This window comes from Scomber scombrus, chromosome 12 (genome assembly GCF_963691925.1).
Source record: "Scomber scombrus chromosome 12, fScoSco1.1, whole genome shotgun sequence".
NCBI classification, from domain to species: Eukaryota; Metazoa; Chordata; class Actinopteri; order Scombriformes; family Scombridae; genus Scomber; species Scomber scombrus.
In genome coordinates this window covers 8,763,069-8,783,656 of record NC_084981.1, presented here as the reverse complement: position 1 = coordinate 8,783,656, position 20,588 = coordinate 8,763,069, and the positions used below count along the sequence as shown (strand labels likewise).

The 20,588-nt window shown below is 44.7% G+C and overlaps 1 protein-coding gene across 1 annotated transcript in view; it reads left to right on the top strand.

Moving 5' to 3' along the window:
• The window catches only part of ptk7b (protein tyrosine kinase 7b), a 71,998-nt gene that overhangs the window by 49,522 nt on the left and 1,888 nt on the right, over positions 1-20,588 (top strand). The window contains exons 2-19 of the mRNA XM_062431072.1: positions 851-1,147; positions 7,697-7,799; positions 8,069-8,253; positions 9,952-10,099; positions 11,964-12,094; positions 13,834-14,100; positions 14,721-14,857; positions 14,960-15,095; positions 15,727-15,846; positions 16,254-16,403; positions 16,797-16,944; positions 17,791-17,918; positions 18,557-18,757; positions 19,122-19,283; positions 19,450-19,682; positions 19,769-19,849; positions 20,023-20,174; positions 20,315-20,493. Of these exons, the coding sequence (XP_062287056.1) occupies positions 851-1,147; positions 7,697-7,799; positions 8,069-8,253; positions 9,952-10,099; positions 11,964-12,094; positions 13,834-14,100; positions 14,721-14,857; positions 14,960-15,095; positions 15,727-15,846; positions 16,254-16,403; positions 16,797-16,944; positions 17,791-17,918; positions 18,557-18,757; positions 19,122-19,283; positions 19,450-19,682; positions 19,769-19,849; positions 20,023-20,174; positions 20,315-20,493 (2,958 nt within the window). The remainder of the gene's footprint in view (positions 1-850; positions 1,148-7,696; positions 7,800-8,068; positions 8,254-9,951; positions 10,100-11,963; positions 12,095-13,833; positions 14,101-14,720; positions 14,858-14,959; positions 15,096-15,726; positions 15,847-16,253; positions 16,404-16,796; positions 16,945-17,790; positions 17,919-18,556; positions 18,758-19,121; positions 19,284-19,449; positions 19,683-19,768; positions 19,850-20,022; positions 20,175-20,314; positions 20,494-20,588) is intronic.

Genomic DNA, 20,588 nt, shown 5'->3' with positions numbered 1-20,588 from the left:
AGCTGTTCAAACATGACGGCGGAGAGCAGCTGGAGCAGCTGTTGAGTTTAAATCCACAGAGGCCAATCAGAACACTTCCATCTTCTCACCTCTAATTAGAAAACAATGAGTGCAGTTTGCTGTGAAAAATATATTTGTGAACTGAGATCAACATTAACTCCAATATGTTGAGTTTTTTTTGGTCCTTCAGTAAGATTTAGAGGCAAGAATCATCAGGTAGAGAGGTCTGACTTGGCTGCATTACAAAGAGTTGTAATAAAGAGGTGTTACAGCTGTAAAGAAGGGATTTTAAATGATAGAATGTGAAGAGTTGGTTGGTTAGCTGATGATATGCATTTACGTGTCCAGTAATATACTTCCAGTCTTTCAGGTCATACTCTTGTAATTTTCTCCAGTGGGCTGTGGTTAACTGGAGCAGAAAACTCGTCTCTCACACAACATCATTGGGGGGGGATAAAAGATTTAAGCACGCGTGGGGATGCGTGGGACACATCATGTCTCGTTCGAGAGCCGCGTCTCCCCCGAGCTGATGGCACATGACTGCGAGGTGTGCGTTTTTGAGAAGTGTGTGTGTGTGTGTGTGTGTGTGTGTCCAATCACTCGCTGCTAATGTCACAGCCTCACGAACACCAAAATGCATTTTCTACACGTTAGGTCGGATCATTTTTACGACAAAATAATTCACAGCCAGCCAGTGTTGTCTAAACATCACATTCCTCCACCAGGGCCTAAGTGGTCGCTATGGCATAAACTTAATGATCGGAAAAAGCAGTAAAATGTTAACAGCAGGCTCTTTCTAATCCTCTGTCATTTACTTTCCCCCTCTTTCTTTCTCTTCTCTCCCCTCCAGTTCTGTCCATCCAGGCCGTTGCCATCCAGTTCACCAAGGAGCCCAAGTCCCAGGATGCCTTGCACGGCCGCAGCGCCATGCTACGCTGCGAGGTCAGCGACCCGGGCGACATCAGCTATGGCTGGCTTCACGACGGCCGGACTCTGGAAAACGACGACCGGCGCTTCCAGGAGGGCAGCAACCTCAAGTTCACCGCGGTGGATCGGAGGCTGGACGCGGGAAACTTCGAGTGCGTGGCGCAAAACACGGTCACGGGAGAGGCGTTCCACTCCACCAACGCCTCCTTCAATATCAAGTGTGAGTGTTTCGGTTTGGAGCCGTTCTCACCCTACATTCTGGAAACCTCTGATTTCCTGAAAGAGGATTGCCAGCTGACAGGGTTTCATAATGGCGGCGAGGTGTGCACGTCCAGTTTCTGGATCAAAAAAAAAGAAAAGCCAAACAAAAGTCAGAGTATAGGATGACAGGTAGTATGAGCTGGAGGAATGTTTCCACCTTGTTGCCTCGTTCTTTGTGGCTTCCTCTCCCTCTCTCCAAAGGAAACTGGATACATGTGCCACCAAGCATGTGTTTCTTGTTGCTTGTTTTTTTTTTTGTTACACTCTCTTTTCCCATATACTCTCAAAAGGCTTTTGTCTGAAAATTACCCAGCAGAGTAATTCACCTTCTAACTATATAATTATTTAGGTTTAGATGAAGGTTGCCTTCTTTGCTCCGGCTTTTTTTTATTCATGACAGGCTTTTCACTCCACTGCTTTCTAAACGTTTGGTTCCATTAAGCGGAGGCACACTATTATCTTAATTTTGTTGCTTAGCCCCAAAACCAAACCTCACTTACCTTCTAAAGTTTCAAAGGAAGCAACGGGAATTCTTTGGGTAAATAACAACCTTGTTCTTGTATTGTGGAAAGCCTCAGGTACCAGTTGTTACTGAAAAGCCTTTGTGTCCTTCCAAACACAGAGGCTGTACCACCCTGACTGGTAGTGGGTGAAAGGAGAGGCAGGGTGAAAAATGGCTCCATCTGGAATATGTTGTCCTTTCTAGCTACATTCAGCCGGGAGGTTTTTTCTTCGTGGCCATGTTACTCTTTCAAAAGCTGATTACAAGAACAGATGAGTGTCCAGACCTCCTAGTAGCGAACCGAAAGAAGAGGGACAGAGAAGCTGAGAGGGAGCGACAGAGGGAAGAGGGCAGAGGTTCAACCCCAAACTCTGTAATACGTCTCCCCTAGTGGATATTTGCGGTCTGTAATGTTGAGCACCGACTCCGAATAATTAAAAGTATTTTAGCCAGATAGACCAAAGGAAGCACATCAGTTTTCCAAACCTCGTCTCATTTTAAAGGAATCACTTTTATGTATTGCAATTAAATATGATCTAGTGTGTCAATAAAGCTCAACTGACACACTCCCACAGATTTAAAAGGAAAAAAAAGAAAAAAAACAAGTTAGACACGATGCACCAGTTCTTAAAAAGCTGCCATCGTGACCCAGAATAAACTGAAGCATCTGCCAGGTCATTAACATTCCCACGCAGTGGAAAAGAAAGGCATATTTATACTGGAAGGAAGATGGATATAAATTTGAAAATATTTTTTTTTCTTTCATGCTGAAGTCATTTAATCATTTATATGTTCACTTGTTTACATAAGAGTGGTAATATGTTTTCTGAACAGTGGAGAAGTTACTTCCACACAAATACACACTTAGAGAACAAGTGTCAAAATATTTTCAATTTTATTCTGGTAATGTTAGTGGCTTGATCACTAACTTTGCTATAAGACCAAGTTTAAGACATGAACAGAACAGAATTTCTTAATTTATTTATTTTGATCAGTTTAGTTTGAGAGGCAACATATTAAAGCTGCAATAATCAATATTTCTATATTAAAGATTAATTGAATTACTTTGGTGTTGTTTCCAGAAGCAGCCAACAGTCTTTTAAAAAAAAACTAATGAACCAACCTACCTGCCCAGCACCAACTAGCACACAAATAAAGTTAGCCGATCCTTTGTTAACATAGTGGAGCATTTAGCAGCTAAAGAGTCAAATATTTCCCCCAGTTGCTGGTGGAGACCAAAAACGGACCTAAAGTGAGTGATGAAAATAAACAATGGACTTGCATTAATCATGTTGACAGAAGCATTACTGCTGTTAAATGTGTAGGTAAGCAAGTATTTGCAACAAGTTCTCCATATATTTTTATAAAGGGATAATAAGTAAACGTTGTGTTTATAGCTTGTTGCGCTGTTTAAGTTAAATGACCTTAAATGAAAAATGTCAAGTAGCCGTTGAAGGAGGCCTTTGAGACTGGCGGCTTGAAGAGGTTTTTGGAAAATCCAGTATGAGGACAAGAGGCCCAATGCACTGTGACCACACATGTCTCCACTTTCAGCTCTGCACACATAGCAAGTACATAAAGCAGATATGAGCAGCAGACACGGAGCTGAGAGACACTTATGAATGGATGGAGTGTTATAAATGCACCACGCATTAACATTCTGCTAGGAGCAATTAAGTCTGATAGCGTAGTATCAGTTTGATAAGAAATACACTTCTTATAACATGATAAAGTGGGCAGGCAGGCGCATTCCTCCAACGTTCCTCTTAATAAGAAACCACCTGCATTAGTTTATCTGTTTTTCATTGTTATAATAATGTAGTTTAACAGCACAGCGCATATTTTTTCTAAATCGGACACACACACGGTAAATCTGCATCCAGTAGTAAATCATCCTTAATCCCTTTTGTAAGCTGCATCTGTGTGTGTGTATCAACACATTTGTCTCTGTGTCACAAGCACGCAGGTCGGCCGACCATCTCTGCATCACTTTAGGTGGATCAAACGATGTTATGACAGATGTTCTCATATTTCCCCAACATACATTTAACGGGCGATAAAGCCGCATACAGCTTTAATGTAAGGACCCCTCCCCGCGGCATTAATCCAACATGTGCGTTCGCTCATGTGTGTGCTAGTTTGCGTGCGTAGTAGTAAATATGGGTTGTAAGGAGGCGGAGGTAAAAGGGGGAGTGTTCCACATGTACTGTACATGTACTGTACAAGAGTGGATTGCTACCCCCTCCCCCTCATGCCTTGTGCAGAGAGAGAGAGAGAGAGTTAATTTCTCTTGCTCTCAATTGGTGGGTGGGCAAATCCTGCCAGTTGAGTTATTCAGAGTAATTATCCCCCCTCTGTTTTCACTAATAGAGGTTTTAGCCCCCCCCCATCATCCTTTTGTCCTGCCCCGGTCACTGGGTCTCCATGGCGAGAGCGCGTCCAGCAGAGGCGTCAGGCTCAGGCATCACTATTGTCAGCATGTTTGTTGGTCCTGGGGGCAACGCTTCACTTGACTCTGGGTAACAAGATGCACAGCGACAGGGTTTTAAAAAAATCTGCTCTCTTTTTTTGTTTTTTTAAGAAGCAAAGAGAGATACATGCAATAGAAATATAGGCAGCCAACATTTTTTTCTCCCTATTTGATCTTTAAATAACATAGACACAAGTACACACACACATGCGCCATCTTGCTCTAATCACACAGCATGTGTCCTTAACCTACATTTGTTCAGCAGATGCATTTTTGAGCAACCTTACTGACAGCTCCCCTCTTTCTCATCCTGTCACAGATCCTACAACTTCATTTTTCCCCCTCTTTTTTTCTTTCGTGAGCTGACAAAGTGCAGCTCCTCATGTTTAATGACCCAGGCTCCACCTGTCAGAGCTTCTCCCTCGACTCCCCCCCCTTTCCCCTCTTCCCTCCTTCCTTCCTTTCTCCTCCTCCTCCATGTGCTTTGTCACAGCATCTCTCTGAGTTGGCATAGCTTTCAGCCTGGCCTGTTGACCTCTGTCAACCACAGCTGATAAAATGTGACACCTCTTCTAACAAGGAGCGGAGTCCGTCACGCTTTTCCCAAGCTTTATGCACCCCCCCCCCCCCCCCCCTTTTTTTTTTTTTTTTTGTAGAAAGTTTACAGTTCGAAGGCCCTCCGCCATATGTTTTAGTTATTTCCACACCCATATGGTGCTGTCACTCAAATCATATCCAAAGCACTCTCCTGGATAACACAATCCACCCGGCCTGTCTGTTTCAGAAACCCTTCTCCATGGCAACAAATCAGCTCATTGAGTGAAACAAGCACACAGGCGCACACAGAGCTGCCTGTTGGTGCGGTAAGGAATGACTGGTCTGAGCATCTGCCTTGACAATATCCTCACAATTCATCTGTTATCATCCCTGTGTTGATAGAGCTTCCTGTTCTGCCTCCAACATAATAATTATACGCCCCTAATTACGGCGTTAACCGGCAGGCCTGCTCCAACACTTAGTCATGCATTCTGCGAGGGATTATGAGGAAGTATTTGCCACTAATAGGTTATGAAAGAGCGCCTTCTGTTTGTGGAGTGGACAGCTGGAGAAACCCGAACCGTGAACGCAGCCGGTGAGGAAAGAGTTAGAATGTGCGAGTCTCAGAGAAAAGGAAAAAAATCCAGGTCAAATTTGAACCGAAAATAATATTGACGGAGCATCAAATAGGTCAGGAGTGGCAGAAACTCAAGACTGTGTTAAGACGCTCATTGTTCCAGTGATTGTCGGTTCACAGAGGTGAAGCAGTCCTCACGGTCTTTTGTCTCTTCAGCCTTACTGCTCACTTTTACTGGCAATAGACACACACTGACTCATGTAATTTCTTCAGCATTATGTCCTGTGGCTTGTTGTTAGACACCCACCTGATCTCCAGGCAGGTTAAAACAAATGCTTCAATTCATTTGCAAATGATGTTTGGCTCCGATGATTGTTGCTGTTCCATTCAACATTTTCTTACTTTCTCCTCCTCCTCCTCGTCAGTGACTCACCATTTCCCCTTCTGGTTTTGTCTGCCCCTCGTGCTTCCATGAGCACTAATAACAGGTCTGTCTGCATGTCTGGCCTTCATCATCATCACCGCCTCCTCCTCCTCCTCCTCCTCACTAAGTTACTGGAGCTATTGGCTGGAACGGCCTTGACTGAGAGATACAACTGTTTAGCATACAGAGCAGTCAAAGACATTTGCACATTAACAATCATGCTGAGGGGCGCTCACATCATTTCACTGTTGCAGCAGCATCATCAGCTGGATTTGACTCCTCACTACCACATGCACACACAAACACACATGCACACATACACACTTGTTTGAGTGACGCACACGCTAACAGTTGTTTGGGCATCTGTGTTTGGAGGAAGCTAATGAGCAGCGCCTGGCTCAGATGGGGTTATAAGCTAGGAGGAAGGGGGGGGCAGTAGAGGCTCCGTTACTGTAGAGACGGTTTCCCGTGATCCCTCTGGGCGCAGAGCACTGCCAGGTCCCTTGCTGTGTAATTCTGTGTGTCAACAAGTCTTCCTCTAGCGCCCCCTTTGACCTCACAGGGGCTCTGCGTCCTTCACCCCTCCCCTCCATCATTGTCTCAGGTGGAGGTTCGCGCTATGCATATTTTATAGATGATACAAACAGGCAGCAGAGATCCAGCCGTGCTATTCAGCCACGGGCCATATGAATGGAGCTCAGTGTGATGGAATGTCTTATACACACACATACACACACACACACAACCCGCATAGACTCATCCGTAAACCAGGAAAACCCAAACAAACATGCTCTCTCATTGCCTGTATGTATGCACCCAGTAACAACAAAGCGTGTACAGTTACTGCACGCCATACAAACACAGCTTACATATCATCATATGAATAACAATTAACCCTCGTTGTCATTCAGCGTAAGCACGCAGTATTAGTAGCGTCAACACACACAGAAGGGAGAAGGGGGAATTCCAACCCAGGTATTGCAGCCAAATCTAACGCGTCTCCCTGCAAAAGGAGATAACTTTGGCGTCTCATCTAGCTGAGCAGCAGGCTGTGACTTTGTCAGTAGATAAGCTAGTGTTTCCATCAGATCAAATGCAGCATTTTTTATGGCTTACACTGAATTTCTGGCTACATCAAAGAAGCTTAGCTCCCAGCAAGCCCACAGTCCATCATGAGATATATCTACTGCTCTGCCTTCAGTTGGGGCATTTGAAAGCATCTCGTATGACACAGTAGGAATGATTTGCTGCCGCGATGATCTCTTGACGTGGACCGTAGTGTATAATTCATGTAGTTGATATATATACATCCCGGTGAACTGGGTCAAGTCCTTTTAATGGTAAAAACAAAACCGCTCCCCTCGTTTTTCACTGCGCCGCGATGCATTCAGGAGGCAGCTGAGGATCAATTTTCCCTCCGTCTGTTTTTCTTTGTTTGCACTCTTTCATCTGTCGCTCTGACAACATCGATTAGGTTTTATATGACTCATGTGAGCTGCGCCTCTCATCACTTTGTTGTGGCATTTGACACCAGCCGGTCAGGTGTGTAGAAGATGAGATAAAAGATGTTCACTGTTGCCTTGTTGCGCATTTCCCCTTTGCCTTATTTTATGGGCAGCTCTGACGGCCAGAATAGCCCTTTTTAACAGAGCAAAGTCAATGAGCTGTCCATTAAACGTCCATAAAAAGCACTGTAAATGCACAGCTCATTGTGGTGAATGAAGGACTGCGGTATGCTGATGTAAGCTGACCCAGTGATGTGGTAGCTCCCTGTTCTATCCTCCAGTCCCTGAGTCATCGAGCTGTCGCTGTGATGTGTCTCAACCGCCCTACTGCAACTCATTAGCATTGCCCTCTCTGGCCCACTGCGTCGCATGTCCCAGGAGGACAAATGATGACCACTTAACTCAATTTTTCCTACTGTCCTTCTCTTCAACCGCTCACTCCACCCTCCTCCCACTTAAAGTTTCCTCTTGTTTTTTTCTTCTTCCCTCGCAGGGTTAGAAAGTGGCGGCGTAACTTTAAAGGAGCCCGCCACAGAAGGAGAGATCGAAAGCTCAGCGCCAGTCACGCTGCGCTGTCATATCGATGGACACCCACGGTGAGTCCCCCTCCCACACCCCTCCTAAAAAAAAACATCACCTTAAGTTCAGAGATCTCAGGGTGAAAGGTCATATTGAAAACTGTACTGGAAAACTATTCTTCCCTCTCTCTCTCTGTTGACCTCTCATTCTTCCTCTCCTCACCTTTGTGTCTCATCTTTTTCGGCTTCATCTGTCATCTGTCCCCTCCTCCTTTCATTTTCTTTTCTCTTCTCCGTAACCTCTCACGCCCTGTCCTCATTAATCCTCCTCTCCTCTCTTCTCTCAGGCCCACGTGCCAGTGGTTCAAGGACGGGACGAAGCTGACGGAGAAGAGCCATCAGATCAACAACAAGGAGAGAACGCTCACCTTCAAGAGCGCCAGCCCAGACGACAACGGCCTGTACTACTGCTGCGCCAAGAACGCAGCCGGCCACGTCTGCAGCAACAGCAACTTCACCCTCAACATCATCGGTGTGTGTGTGTGTGTGTGTGTGTGTGTGTGTGTGTGTGTTTGTGTGTGTGTTCATGCATTTTAACACGAAAATGATTCTCACTTCAGCTCCCTCCTTTTTAAAAACACACCTCTCCATTCAAAGCAGCCTCGTTCGAGAGACGTTTATTGTAACTCCATCAACAATCAGACGTTTCCTGCTTTCTGCGATTATTTCTGTATTTCCACACCTGCTGAGAAGTGTTGCAAAGATGTAAAGGGAGGGAGGGGTTGTTGACCATTAGCGGTGTGTGAGAGCAGGAAGAGAAAGCGATGGAGTTCCTAATGTGATAAGCAGAAAGTGTGTGTGTTAGCACCTTCCTCCCCCCACCGCCTACGCAGACAGAAACATCACAAACATCTAGCGAGCAAACAATAACATCAGCTCCCTCAGCAGCGTCATTCTGCCTAACTGCAGCTTTTCAAAGACAGTATGGCTGCATTGCATCGTATTATATTATATAGCGCGGTTATTTGTATTTCTGCAGGCTCTCAACACGACGTTCCTTGTTTACTCTGCGTGTGTGCGTGCCCCCCTCCTCCTGTGTATTCTACCCTCGCACAGCAACACATCTGCGCGAGAAACCCGATCCCCTGCTTCACTCTAATTAGCCACCTGCAACACATACACACGCAAGGTTAGCACCTGGGTGGAAGAAGAATGGATAATTATTGAGTTTCCAGTTACCCTATTGCCACCCTCTGCACTTCTTTAGGGCTTCGCAGTAAGGAAAAGCTGACAGATTTAAGCAGATTTTCAATGCACAGTCACAAAGATCTTTAAGGCAACTTCCTGGGTGGGCCAGGTATGCAGTGTCTGCAGTGCACGCCCTTCCCCCCTCTTTTTCTTTTCACCATCCAACCTGTAGCCTTATACAGCCACTGGCACCTACCCTCAGCTTTTCAGATTTGAAATACTCACACGCATAAAGCCAGATTAGCGGTATTTTCATCTTCTTCCTTTTTTGTTTTAGCTCAACGCCCTTCGGCTTTGTCTTTGGAGTATAACAATGTCCTAAAGTCTGTGTGGTAATTTCTCCCCCTTTAGTATTAGCAGTACAAAATCTTTGGTTTTGGCAGGTCAGAGCAGCCCAGTCCAGTGTTAGCCAAAGCAGGCGGAGTAGACGGAGGCTTGCAGGGTGGAAAGCTTTAAAAGTATGTGAATAGAAGGAAAATATTATGCGGTCAAAGCCTTTTTGGGTTGTTTTTAATATTCACTGCGAAAACCCTGCAGCCTTCATTGTTTCAAATACATTAACCCCAGTCTTTTTCACAAGTTGACCTTTAAGTTATATATCAAATTGATCATTCAGGTACCAGTTTTTCCCGTCTCCATAGCAATCAACCCCATTTGGGATCCTCTAGCTAGCACGACCTAATATCATCATCACAGAGAAGAGGTAGATGATCTGTGTGTGATTGTTATGATCTATGAGGTAGATGATGGTTCTGATAAGTCTGGGATCTGGAACGAGCCGTTCCCTGACCTCATTAAGTCCCCCCCTCGAGGTGTTGACACACACTGCCGCTCGCTCACCAGCACTCAAACTGCTGTTGGCAGTTTTTAATAAAGCAGTGAAGATGAGATGCGAGAGCGTCCACACAGATGGGACTGGAGGGTCTATCCGGCAGATGTAATCATGCAGATGTTTGTCTACTCTCACTCTCTCTCGCAACAGATAAGAGTTTTCCACGGCCGGTGGTCACTCCTGAGGACCAGGTGGTGCTGAAGAACGAGGAGGCCGTGTTCCACTGCCAGTTCACCGCTGTGCCGGCCCCCACGTTGGAGTGGTACCACGAAAACGAGCTGCTGGTTAACAAGTCTCGGTATGTGTCGAGCTAAATCCTCTCCTCTGCATCACTCCTTTTTTTTAAAAACTCCTCCAGTTCTCCCTTTCACTGTATATTCTTGGATACCTGCCCCCACTTGTTTCCCTCCCTTTTCTTACCGCTATATAAGCCGCAGCCCCGTTCATCTGAGTGTGCAGCAATGAGGTATTCTTCCTTTACTCAATGAGTTGGAACGCTCTCAGCTCTCTTTGCACCGTTACAGCTCAGGCTCAAGATGAATTGCACATTAAGGAATGTTATTACTGAAACAGAGCGCTGTAAAGTTTCTCTGCAGTCTCCTATACATCACTTGAACACAGCCGCCCTCTCCAGCCAATCACGGAAAACTTTGCAGCTCTGCTGCGTTAACGCACAGAGCGGAAAAACCCCTCAAGCTACAATCAGCTTACCAGCATGTCCGCTATAAACACATAAGCAGTAGATAATAGTCACATTGTAGGCAGCATGTTACACACGGAGAGTCAGAGCAAAGTGATTATTGTGTGCACAGAGCGACAAAGGTGAACGACTCCAATATCAATAGTTAGTCATTTGTGTAATGAGCTTGTCAGAGGCTGGTTTGGTCACCTAGGTAGTGATGACTCAGCAGCAGGAATGTAACACACACACACCCCAGATGTTTGATGTGTTTGTGTTTATTGATCTTGGCTGATATAACACTACAGGAAAGCAGCTCTCTGCAGGGGGGTATCATCTGTTTTGCACCTGTACTGCTGAGACAGCCCTCCTCGAGATATATGTGAATATTTAACGTAGATTGTTTTTCATCGTTGTGAAACCAAGAAAAAATATCCCGGCTAAAGAAAATCAGCCCCAGAAAATGTGAGAACAGCAATTCTTGCTGAGTAGAATTTCATCTAGTTATAAAGATGATTGCTTTTTTTTAAAAAACCCTCTTTGTTCATTTTGTTTTGTGGTTATTTTAGACTATTTCCACAGAGTGAAATAGTGTTCCTCACTCTAGTTCTCTATCTCTCGGGTGGAAACATGCACAAGCTCCCAAAGCTCATTTCGCTCCCTCTATTGAACAGAGAAGAGAGGAGATGACACAGAAATATTACTGCTCCAGAGGGAATCCAACAGATAGTCCTGGATGAAACCTGCTTCTCAGGAAACACATACATTCTAAATGCATCCAGCAGTGCACTTCCCTTGTTCCTTCTCTGCTTGAAAATATTCGCTTCCCCCCCCCCATGAGCTCTGTAACGACTTCTTCATATAGCAGTGATGAGCTGTTGATCCGGCCCGTCTATGGAGCTTGATTTCTGTACTGAGATGTCATCCCTGGAGCTGGCTTAAGGTCAGCCTGTAATTACTTCTCATCCCGTCCATCACTGGCACTGATACTCCCTTCAGCCTGCAGAGGCCAGGGGCCAGCAATCGGGATGGGCCTCGCAAAACTTTTTTTTTTTTTTTTAAACTCACTATGTAGGACACTTTTCTTTGTGTTCTGTGCATGCTCGGGACAAATTCTTTAATTTACTTTAACGTATTTGGAGCAGCAGATGGCTCGGGTTTACTGAATCAGGGCAATTCAGATAGCGTCAGGTAACCATCCAAGCACAAAAAAAAAAAGTAGGCCTGTGCTGAAATAGCCTTAAATCTTCTGGCGTTGGTTGTATTGTCCCGTGTGACAGAGCATCTCCAGCTGGTGCTCGAAGCAGGCCCAAAACAAATACGGAGAATGGTTCGCAGATGCCATCTGATCTGAGATCTGGCAGCAGGAGTCGCAGTTGCTTTTCATGTACAAATAAAAATGTGACATGTTTGTTTGTCAGTCAGTGATGGTGACAAGTCTGAACGAGCAGCAGTGAAAGCATAAACTGTTTCTTCTCCGCAGAGTGTTCCTGCTCTCCAACGGCACGGTGCTGATCACTCAGGTCAAGCCCAGGAACACAGGAGCCTACAAGTGTGTCGGCAGGGGCGTCAGCGGTGCCGAAGTGACGCTGGATGCCTCGCTGCTCATAGCTGGTATGTCACACACACATACACACACACGTATTCACACAAACCTGAATTTGCAGTTGTTGAACTGCCGATAGATAAACATCTGTGATTGTGTAATCCGAGAGCGAGAGGGGCATTTGGGTTACGTATTTATCCTGCCCCTCCATCTTTTCTCTCCTCTCCACCTCCCTGCTTCTGGGTCTTTCACTTACAGCCAGATCGCTCCAATGATAATCGCATTCCTTTATTGACATCCGGCCCAGCTGTATCCACTCCACAACTCGGCTCTGGATGCACTTCCCTGCCTCCCCCTACATATTATTTTCTCCGACGGTCCAGCTGTTTTTCACCGAGCTTATTTACCTCCGCGAGCACCTGGCAGGCGGTGAATCTGTCAAAAGGCATCAGTAACATTAGATAACAGTTTAGCGTGCCAGTATGACTCAGACCAGCTAATAAGCAGGGTAATTATGAGATTGTGAAACGTCCTTAAACATGCCAGCTTGATTTCCATCCAAAATCAGCAGAAACGTGCTCGTAAGAAATGACTTGCGTCCAGGTGTAGGCAAGTGTATTAAATCACTTAAAAAATGAAAATTTGACATCAGCGCGATAACAGCTGTAAGCTTGCGGTTGTGCGTAAAGTTCAGGTCGTGGTAAATGAAGGGGAAAACGATGTGATATACAAGTCCAGACACAACAAAGCTGTTTTAATATTGCATATAACAGCGCCCGCTCCTCTGCAATCTAACCATGACTCCAGCGTAGAACTTCTTTAAAACAACTTTTTAAAAGTCTGCTGGAGCTTGAAATCGGGACAAGCTGCGCAATATCTTCTCATCTTACAAATCAGCCCGCATTTTGGAAAAGCAAGTGCATGCAAGCCAAATATTTTGAATAAGCTCAAGGCTGGATTTTTCTATGCGTTTCAGTGTCCCGAGCACGTTACTTCTCCTGAAACAGCCCACTTTTTCCCCCTCAAGGCTTTTGGATTAACGAGGGACGACTGTATCTGCAGTTTTAACCCAGTGAACCACAGCTCCATTTAAATACCTTAATTCACTTAATCTGATGGTAATCCCTCCGGGCATTATAGGGGGATTGTGTCACAGTAGAATTCAGTATTTAGGGACAAGTTTAAACAGTCCCTCCATCATAGCTCCACCTCATTCATTTCACTGGCCTCTCTCCCTCCTCACCCAGCTCCACTTCTCTTTCATCTGCTGAGAAATGTGTGTTTTCCCTCTGTTCTCATTAATTGATTTAGATCTTAGACTTGTAGGTCGCAGCCACTGACCAGCTTTCCGAGCGTTGTTGGCCAATAGAGTATTAATGACTTCCATTTGAGAAACACCATATTATACAGCACAGTAATGGGAGGTCTTGTGAGTCTTTGTACCGCAGATCACATTCCACTTGCTGTATAGAGGCTGCCAGTTTTGATATAACCCACCTCACACAGGCCTTAGTTAATCCCATACTAAGAACAACCTATATACTCTGTTCTTTAATTGCTGTGGCCAGCGCTGCAAATCAGAACACTTTTCTTAACAAGAAAGGAAATCTGTTAACGGAACTGTGAGTCTGAATTAACCGCGCTTGGGGGACTCGCATGGAATTCAAAATCAGTAGCGCTTCACCAGCTTTGAAGACAGTTTGATGATTATCGGGGGGCCTCGTGGAAATGGGAATCAATTTCAGCATTCAAATCGCTACCCAATGTTGAAAACTTTTCCGCTCTCTCTCTGTTCTCTCCACCACAGAGATAGACGACATGGTGTCCAAGATGTCAAAGGTTTTCACGGCGGACACACTGCAGCGGGTAGCCTGCCGCCCGCCACGGGGCAGACCCGAGCCCGAGGTCTGGTGGGAGAGAGAGGGTCAGCGGGTGCTCACGGAGGGACGGGTGTACCAGGACGGCCTAGATCTTGTCTTCAGTCCCACAGAGGGGGGAGATTCAGGCACCTACACCTGCGTAGCTCAGAACAAGGCGGGCCGCAGGACACAGGAGGTCACCTTCACCGTGGCTAGTGAGTCAGAGACAAAGCAGATTAAATAATGTGGCTTTATTCACTTGAATTAACATGGAGTTTTTTTTAATTTTTTAGAGCAATCAGCCTAATTACCATTAAAGCAATACTCCAATATCATTGAATGTCAAACAGTCACCCCTGTAGACTTGAAAGATGGCTTCATCCTTCATAAGAAAAGAGTTGGAGGACTTTTTTTACTATTGGAAAAAAGCACCAAAACATAAGAGATAATATCCTATACAGGGCAGCTACAGAACTGGATGAATTTCCTTCTCCTTTATTAATCATCCTTAATATATTCGTATTGTGTAACATAGAATAATGTTGTTCACCTTTCTCTCCCAAACATATTGGATTGAATCAGTCTGTTCTCACATGTAGATTAATAACCGCTAATATTTTTGTCATAGATATATGTTCAGTTAGTCCGGAGCGTGGTGGGAACACTGGGACCATTAACTACATATCCAGGGCTTATTTACAGTGTCTATGTTTAGACTGACCATTGGGCCAAGCTCATTAATGCTTTGTGTATTCCTTCAAGGGACTGAAGAGCTGTTATGACTACACTGTATGTGTGTATGGATATAATGTTGTGTGTGTGTGTGTGTCCACAGCTGCCCCAGAGTGGGTGACTAGGCCAAAGGACTCCCTCTTAGAAGAGGGTAAACCAGGTTACCTCCACTGTCACGCTCAGGCCAACCCCGAGCCCGAGGTCACGTGGCTCCGCAACAACATCTTTATCACACCAGAGGTCGGTTATTACACATTTCTTTTTAAAACATACATTCCATCTACAAAAATCCTGCTCATTCATTCACTTAAACAACCACTGTTTTTTTTGTTTTGGTCCCAGGACTCTCGTTTTAAGCTGTTCCCTAACGGCACCCTCAGGATCAACAATGTGGAGGTGTACGATGGACAGGTGTACGGCTGCGAAGCAAAGACCGAAGCCGGCCGACTGTCTTGGCAAGCCAGAGTTACGGTGCTCGGTAAGCTGCGAGGGAATCAGTCAGTTATATACAGAAGATCATACATTTCTCGCCGAGGGTGTACTTGAACTCAACTCCACAGATTGACTGACAGATAATGTCAGTTAAATCATGTCCAGGGCATAATGAGTAATACAGCGCTGAGAGAAAAATATATAAAACAAATGTAGTCATGCCCGTGGGCCTGGGTGTGAGAGAGCGTGTGTTTCCTAAAATAGGAAGAGCGTGTTCACGTTGTTTCTCTGCAGGACACCCACAGTGGTGTGAAATATGACTCATGCTCTGCAGCCTCATTCCAGCCTCCATTTTAAACACCTTATCTCGCATGATAAATGCTTCTATAGGGTAACTGTGATAGACGGCCTGACATGTCACTGTTATGTCTGGCCAATCTCTGTGTTTGTATGATCTCACTCTCTGATAGACCTGACTTTTTATACTCAACTGCGTGTGTGCATGTTGCCACACTAGGCTGAATGGGTCTGAGCATGATTTTCATCAGTTTAATGTCATTTCATCTGCAGTACGAGTTGCACAAAAGAGGCTTTGACATGTGCTGCCCCCCCCCCACCCCTCTCTCTTTGTTTAACCCCTGTGTAATGCATGTGTGGTGTTTTGACTTGTGTTTCAGAGAAGCTTAAGTTCACCCCGACACCTCAGCCCACTCAGTGCCTGGAGCTGGATAATCAGATCATCATACAGTGCTCTGCTACAGCCAGAGACCCCCCCTCCATCCGCTGGACCAAAGCAGGTATGCACTCCTCTGGTTTAACCCCCAGCTCTGAAGCTTGATAGTTAAACAAGCTTAAGGGAATATTTCATCCACATTGCAGCAGCACTCCTCACACCTTAATGCTAATGATGACAAATGCTTTCTCTAAGAGGATGTGTAGAAACATGGAAAGAATTCGCAACAAGCAGAGTGTGAGAAACATTCATCATAATGGATCATTTCTCCCTTCATCTTTGTGATGGAGTCGATTTAAACACTCGAATTCCACACACACACACACACACACACACACACACACACACACACACACACACACACACACACACACACACACACACACATACACACACACACACACAGCACCAGAATGCAGACCTGAAGCCCTCAATGCCTCTGTGTGTGTGTCTCTCTGTCGCCCCCTGCAGACGGAGGAAAGGTGCCACCTCACGTGGAGCAGAGGAACGGCCAGCTCCAATTCACCAAAGTCACCCGCGCCGATGCCGGCAACTACACCTGCATCGCCTCCAACCCCCACCAGGGGGAGATAAGAGCCTTGGTGACCCTCATTGTGGCAGGTAAAGCGCTCACTCATTATCCTTAAAAATAGGAAGTTATGAGAGAAAGGGTCACAGTAGCGTATTAGTCATTCAGTCCCACATTGAAAGTACTTGTGGTCTCAGTAGATCTGAGGCCGCTTTTACGAGGAGACACTCACTGATCATTCTCATCAAGTGGCAACTACAGCAGCATTTATTGTGCGCTCGTCGGCCTTTTTTACAACCCAGTAATCAATTGCATTTGGGTTTGTCGAGCGTTACTGAGAGGACGTTAACCACAGCCACCACAGTTCTTCTTTCGTCTGTAAAGGGAAAGTTAAAGCACAGCTGTGGTGGAAGTGTTGTATTAATGAGAGTGTGTTTGTGTGTGTGTTTGTGTGTCTGTGTGGATATGTGTTTGTGCACACATAGTTTACGTTCGCTTTAAGGTGGAACCAGAGAATACAACGGTGTACCAGGGCCACACAGCCATTCTGCACTGTCAGGCCACAGGCGACCCAGAGCCTCACATCCACTGGATAGTGAAAGACAGGGCGCTGGACTTCAGTAAGAACAGGAGGTAAATCTTTTTGAAATCCACTGGAGATTTACCGTAACACAGCCTAATACAAATGTGTCATCAGCCCTACCAATCATGTTAAACAGTCAAACTTTTATTACCTCATATATTTATACATTTGTTGGCGTTCTTTTTTTCAGGGTCTTAAAATACAATTTATTGGCATGTTTTTTTCCACTTGGGTGGGCCAGAAGTTGTTATTATACACATCCAGCAGACGCAGAACCATTATAATTATTCATTTAAAGTAGTCTTTTATAGCCGTTTGACAAGTGTAAGTCAAATATTTGCTCTCTTTTTAGGTCTGGTCTGCTGTCCTGAGGGAAATATCTAGCTTTAGCTGCTAAATGCTCCACTAGCTCACCATCATGTACAGTGGGTGGGTTCAGAGATTTTTACAGAAAATGATGTAGATGAGAGCAGTTAGAGTGAATCAAAACCGTTACGTTGCTGGGGGAAACCAAAATAATGACCTGAAAGATGCTAAAATGCGCTGTAGAGCTAAAGGGATCTGAAAAGTCAAGTGATAATTCTCTGTGTCTTGTCGTGAAATACAATTTCTTTCACATTTGATCAACTCTAAATATAAATCTTTGATAATAGCAGCTTTAAAATATATTTTATAGTCATATTGCCTTACTGATAAAAAAATAAAGCTAATTTAACCACCTGCTAAAAGTATGCCAGAGATCTGATTTTTAATTTTCTGTATTATTAACATATATACTTTCTGTGTTTCACAGCACAGAGAACATGGTAGCCTCAAATGTTAATTTTAGGATTTAAGAGGAGCATGTCAATGTCCAGACCTCCAGCTTTATCTTCTCCATCCCTCCTTTCTTCCAGGATCCAGAAGATGCCCAATGGCTCCTTAATAATTACAGACGTCACTACAGATGACACGGGCAGATATACATGTGTAGCCGGAAACAGCTGCAGCATCAAAGACCGGGTAGCTCAGCTCTATGTAGTGGGTGAGTTTAAACACACTCGCACACACAAACATATTAGCACAGGCTTCCTTCATCTGGAACAAAGTTGCACACTGGGCGTAAGCTGCGATCACAAGTGCGGGATGGAGACGTTAATTAAACCTTCACCCTCTGCCTGTCATCACTGCTGACAGGTTAATAACGGCGGCCACATCTCTGACGCCACAGCTGTCACTGGGGTGACGGGATTGGGCAAAGTTTAGATCTAATAACGCTTTACACTCTGGCTCCTTGTCTGAAGCTGAAAATTACAGTCACACATTTGCACTAGTGTGCCATATCAACTCATTTTCTCCCAAAGTAGGAGGATGGTATTTTGGATTAGTTCAAAGTAGGAGACAATTGAATTTAGATGTTTGCTCCTCTGGGTCAGCATGACAGCACTGCCCAACAAAGAAAAACAGCATTGACTGAGTGAACAGGGCAACTCAGAAAGTGAGTGTACATTTTTAAATAGCGTTACACTTTTAACCATGTTAACATTCAAATGTACCACTTACGGTTCTTATTTTGAAACACCTATTCATAGAAGCATTCAAAATCTGCATACCCTTTATGCTAAAATACTAAAGACACCATAGTTTTTAGTGTTTCACTGTATCTCTGCCTGGTCCTGACAGATAAACCAGTGCACAATCTTGATGAAGAGGAAGACAGGGCACCTTACAAGATGATTCAAACCATCGGTCTGTCGGTGGGAGCGGCTGTGGCTTACATCATTGTAGTGCTGGGCCTCATGTTTTACTGCAAGAAGAGACGCAACGCCAAAAGACTGCAAAAGGGCCAGGACGGAGAGGAGCCGGAGATGGAGTGTCTCAATGGTATGTGCGTTTAATTGAGGAAAATGTTTAAATACAAGGTGTGTTATCAACCAAGAGGGTTTGTGAGTGGTTGATATTGCCACACCTTCATGGATACTAGTGTTGTTGAAAAGTTTGGATGTTTGCTGCCATCTAGTGTTCATTGTGGGTACTGCATGATAAATAAAATGATATGCTCCATATCTTGGTTTTCATGTAATCTTAGATGTGGTTGAAAGGAAGAAGTTGTTCCAAAAAAAAAAAGTATTAATATATAATAAAGATATATTGTAATGAGAGACTATTTTTGGCCACTTGTTTTTTAATAGATTTATAGATTTGTACTATGGCCATGACCTTTGACCCTGTGGGTTGTGTCTCTCAGGAGGTGCTGTTCAACAAAATGGCCACACCACCACCGAGATCCAGGAAGAGGTGGCACTCACCAACATGGGTACCATGGCAACAACCGAGAAACGCCACAGCCACGTCAACAACGATAAGCTACACTTTCCTCGAGCAAACCTACAAACCATCACTACTTTAGGTATGACTTACAGGCTCGTCATATAAATCACAGCTGTGCTCTGATTGTGGTTGATTACGTTTAGTGAATTTAGGAATAAAGTAAAAAGTTTGGTTTATACATAAATAAATGAGAATGAATGTACTCTGACGTACGCTCTGTGGTGTGTGTGCGAATGTTTCTTCAGGTAAAGGGGAGTTCGGCGAGGTGCTGCTATCCAAAGCTAAGGGTATCGAGGAGAGGGAGGAGGAGACGGTGGTGTTGGTGAAGAGCCTGCAGACCAGAGACGAGCAGCTTCAACTCGACTTCCGCCGCGAAGCCGAAATGTTCGCCAAGCTCAGTCACCCCAACGTCGTCCGCCTGCTGGGTCTGTGTAGAGAGGCAGAGCCGCACTACATGATCCTGGAGTACTACGACCTGGTAAACTCAAAGAAATTCACACACAAGCATTGAATTATTTAGTTTTTTCTTTATTTAATGCTCTTTTTCCTGTTTTATCACATCAGGGAGACTTAAAGCAGTTCCTGAGAATTTCCAAAAGCAAAGATGAGAAGATCAAATCTCAGCCAATCAGCACCAAGACCAAAGTAAGTGTTGACAGTTGAAATCATTGACAGCCTCATAGGTTCAAGCTCATTCCTTATGCATGCAAGATTTTTTCCTTCCAACTGTTTCAGCCAAGGACAACCTTATTAAGTTCCACTGTAGATGAAGTAGCAAAATAATTTTCCGTTAACAGATATTTTCCTCTCTCCTCTAGGTTTCCATCTGTGCCCAGGTGGCTCATGGGATGGAGCATCTGTCCAATCACCGCTTTGTGCACAAAGACCTAGCTGCCCGAAACTGCCTGATCAACAGTCAGCGGCGCGTGAAAGTGTCGTCACTCAGCCTCAGCAAGGACGTCTACAACAGGTCAGTCACCGCTGCAGATATTAATACTGACTCACTTATTAAGCAGAACTCAAATATAATAAATGGCTTAAATGTTTGTTTAGACATCATCTCATCACTGTTAAATCTCTTTGTCATTTCTCTTGTGTGTATCTGTGTAGTGAGTACTACCACTACAGGCAGGCATGGATCCCGCTGCGCTGGCTCCCATCGGAGTCCGTGTTTGAAGACGACTTTTCCACAAAGTCTGACGTGTGGGCCTTCGGAGTATTGATGTGGGAAGTGTTCAGTCACGGGGAAATGCCATACACCAAACTCAGTGATGACGAGGTGCTGGAAGGTCAGTATGAGACTTAATTGTCTTTTTTGATATTAAGATAAAAGTATTTGTCCGTTGTTGTGATCTCAAAACACTGCATTTTTCAGTCAACAACC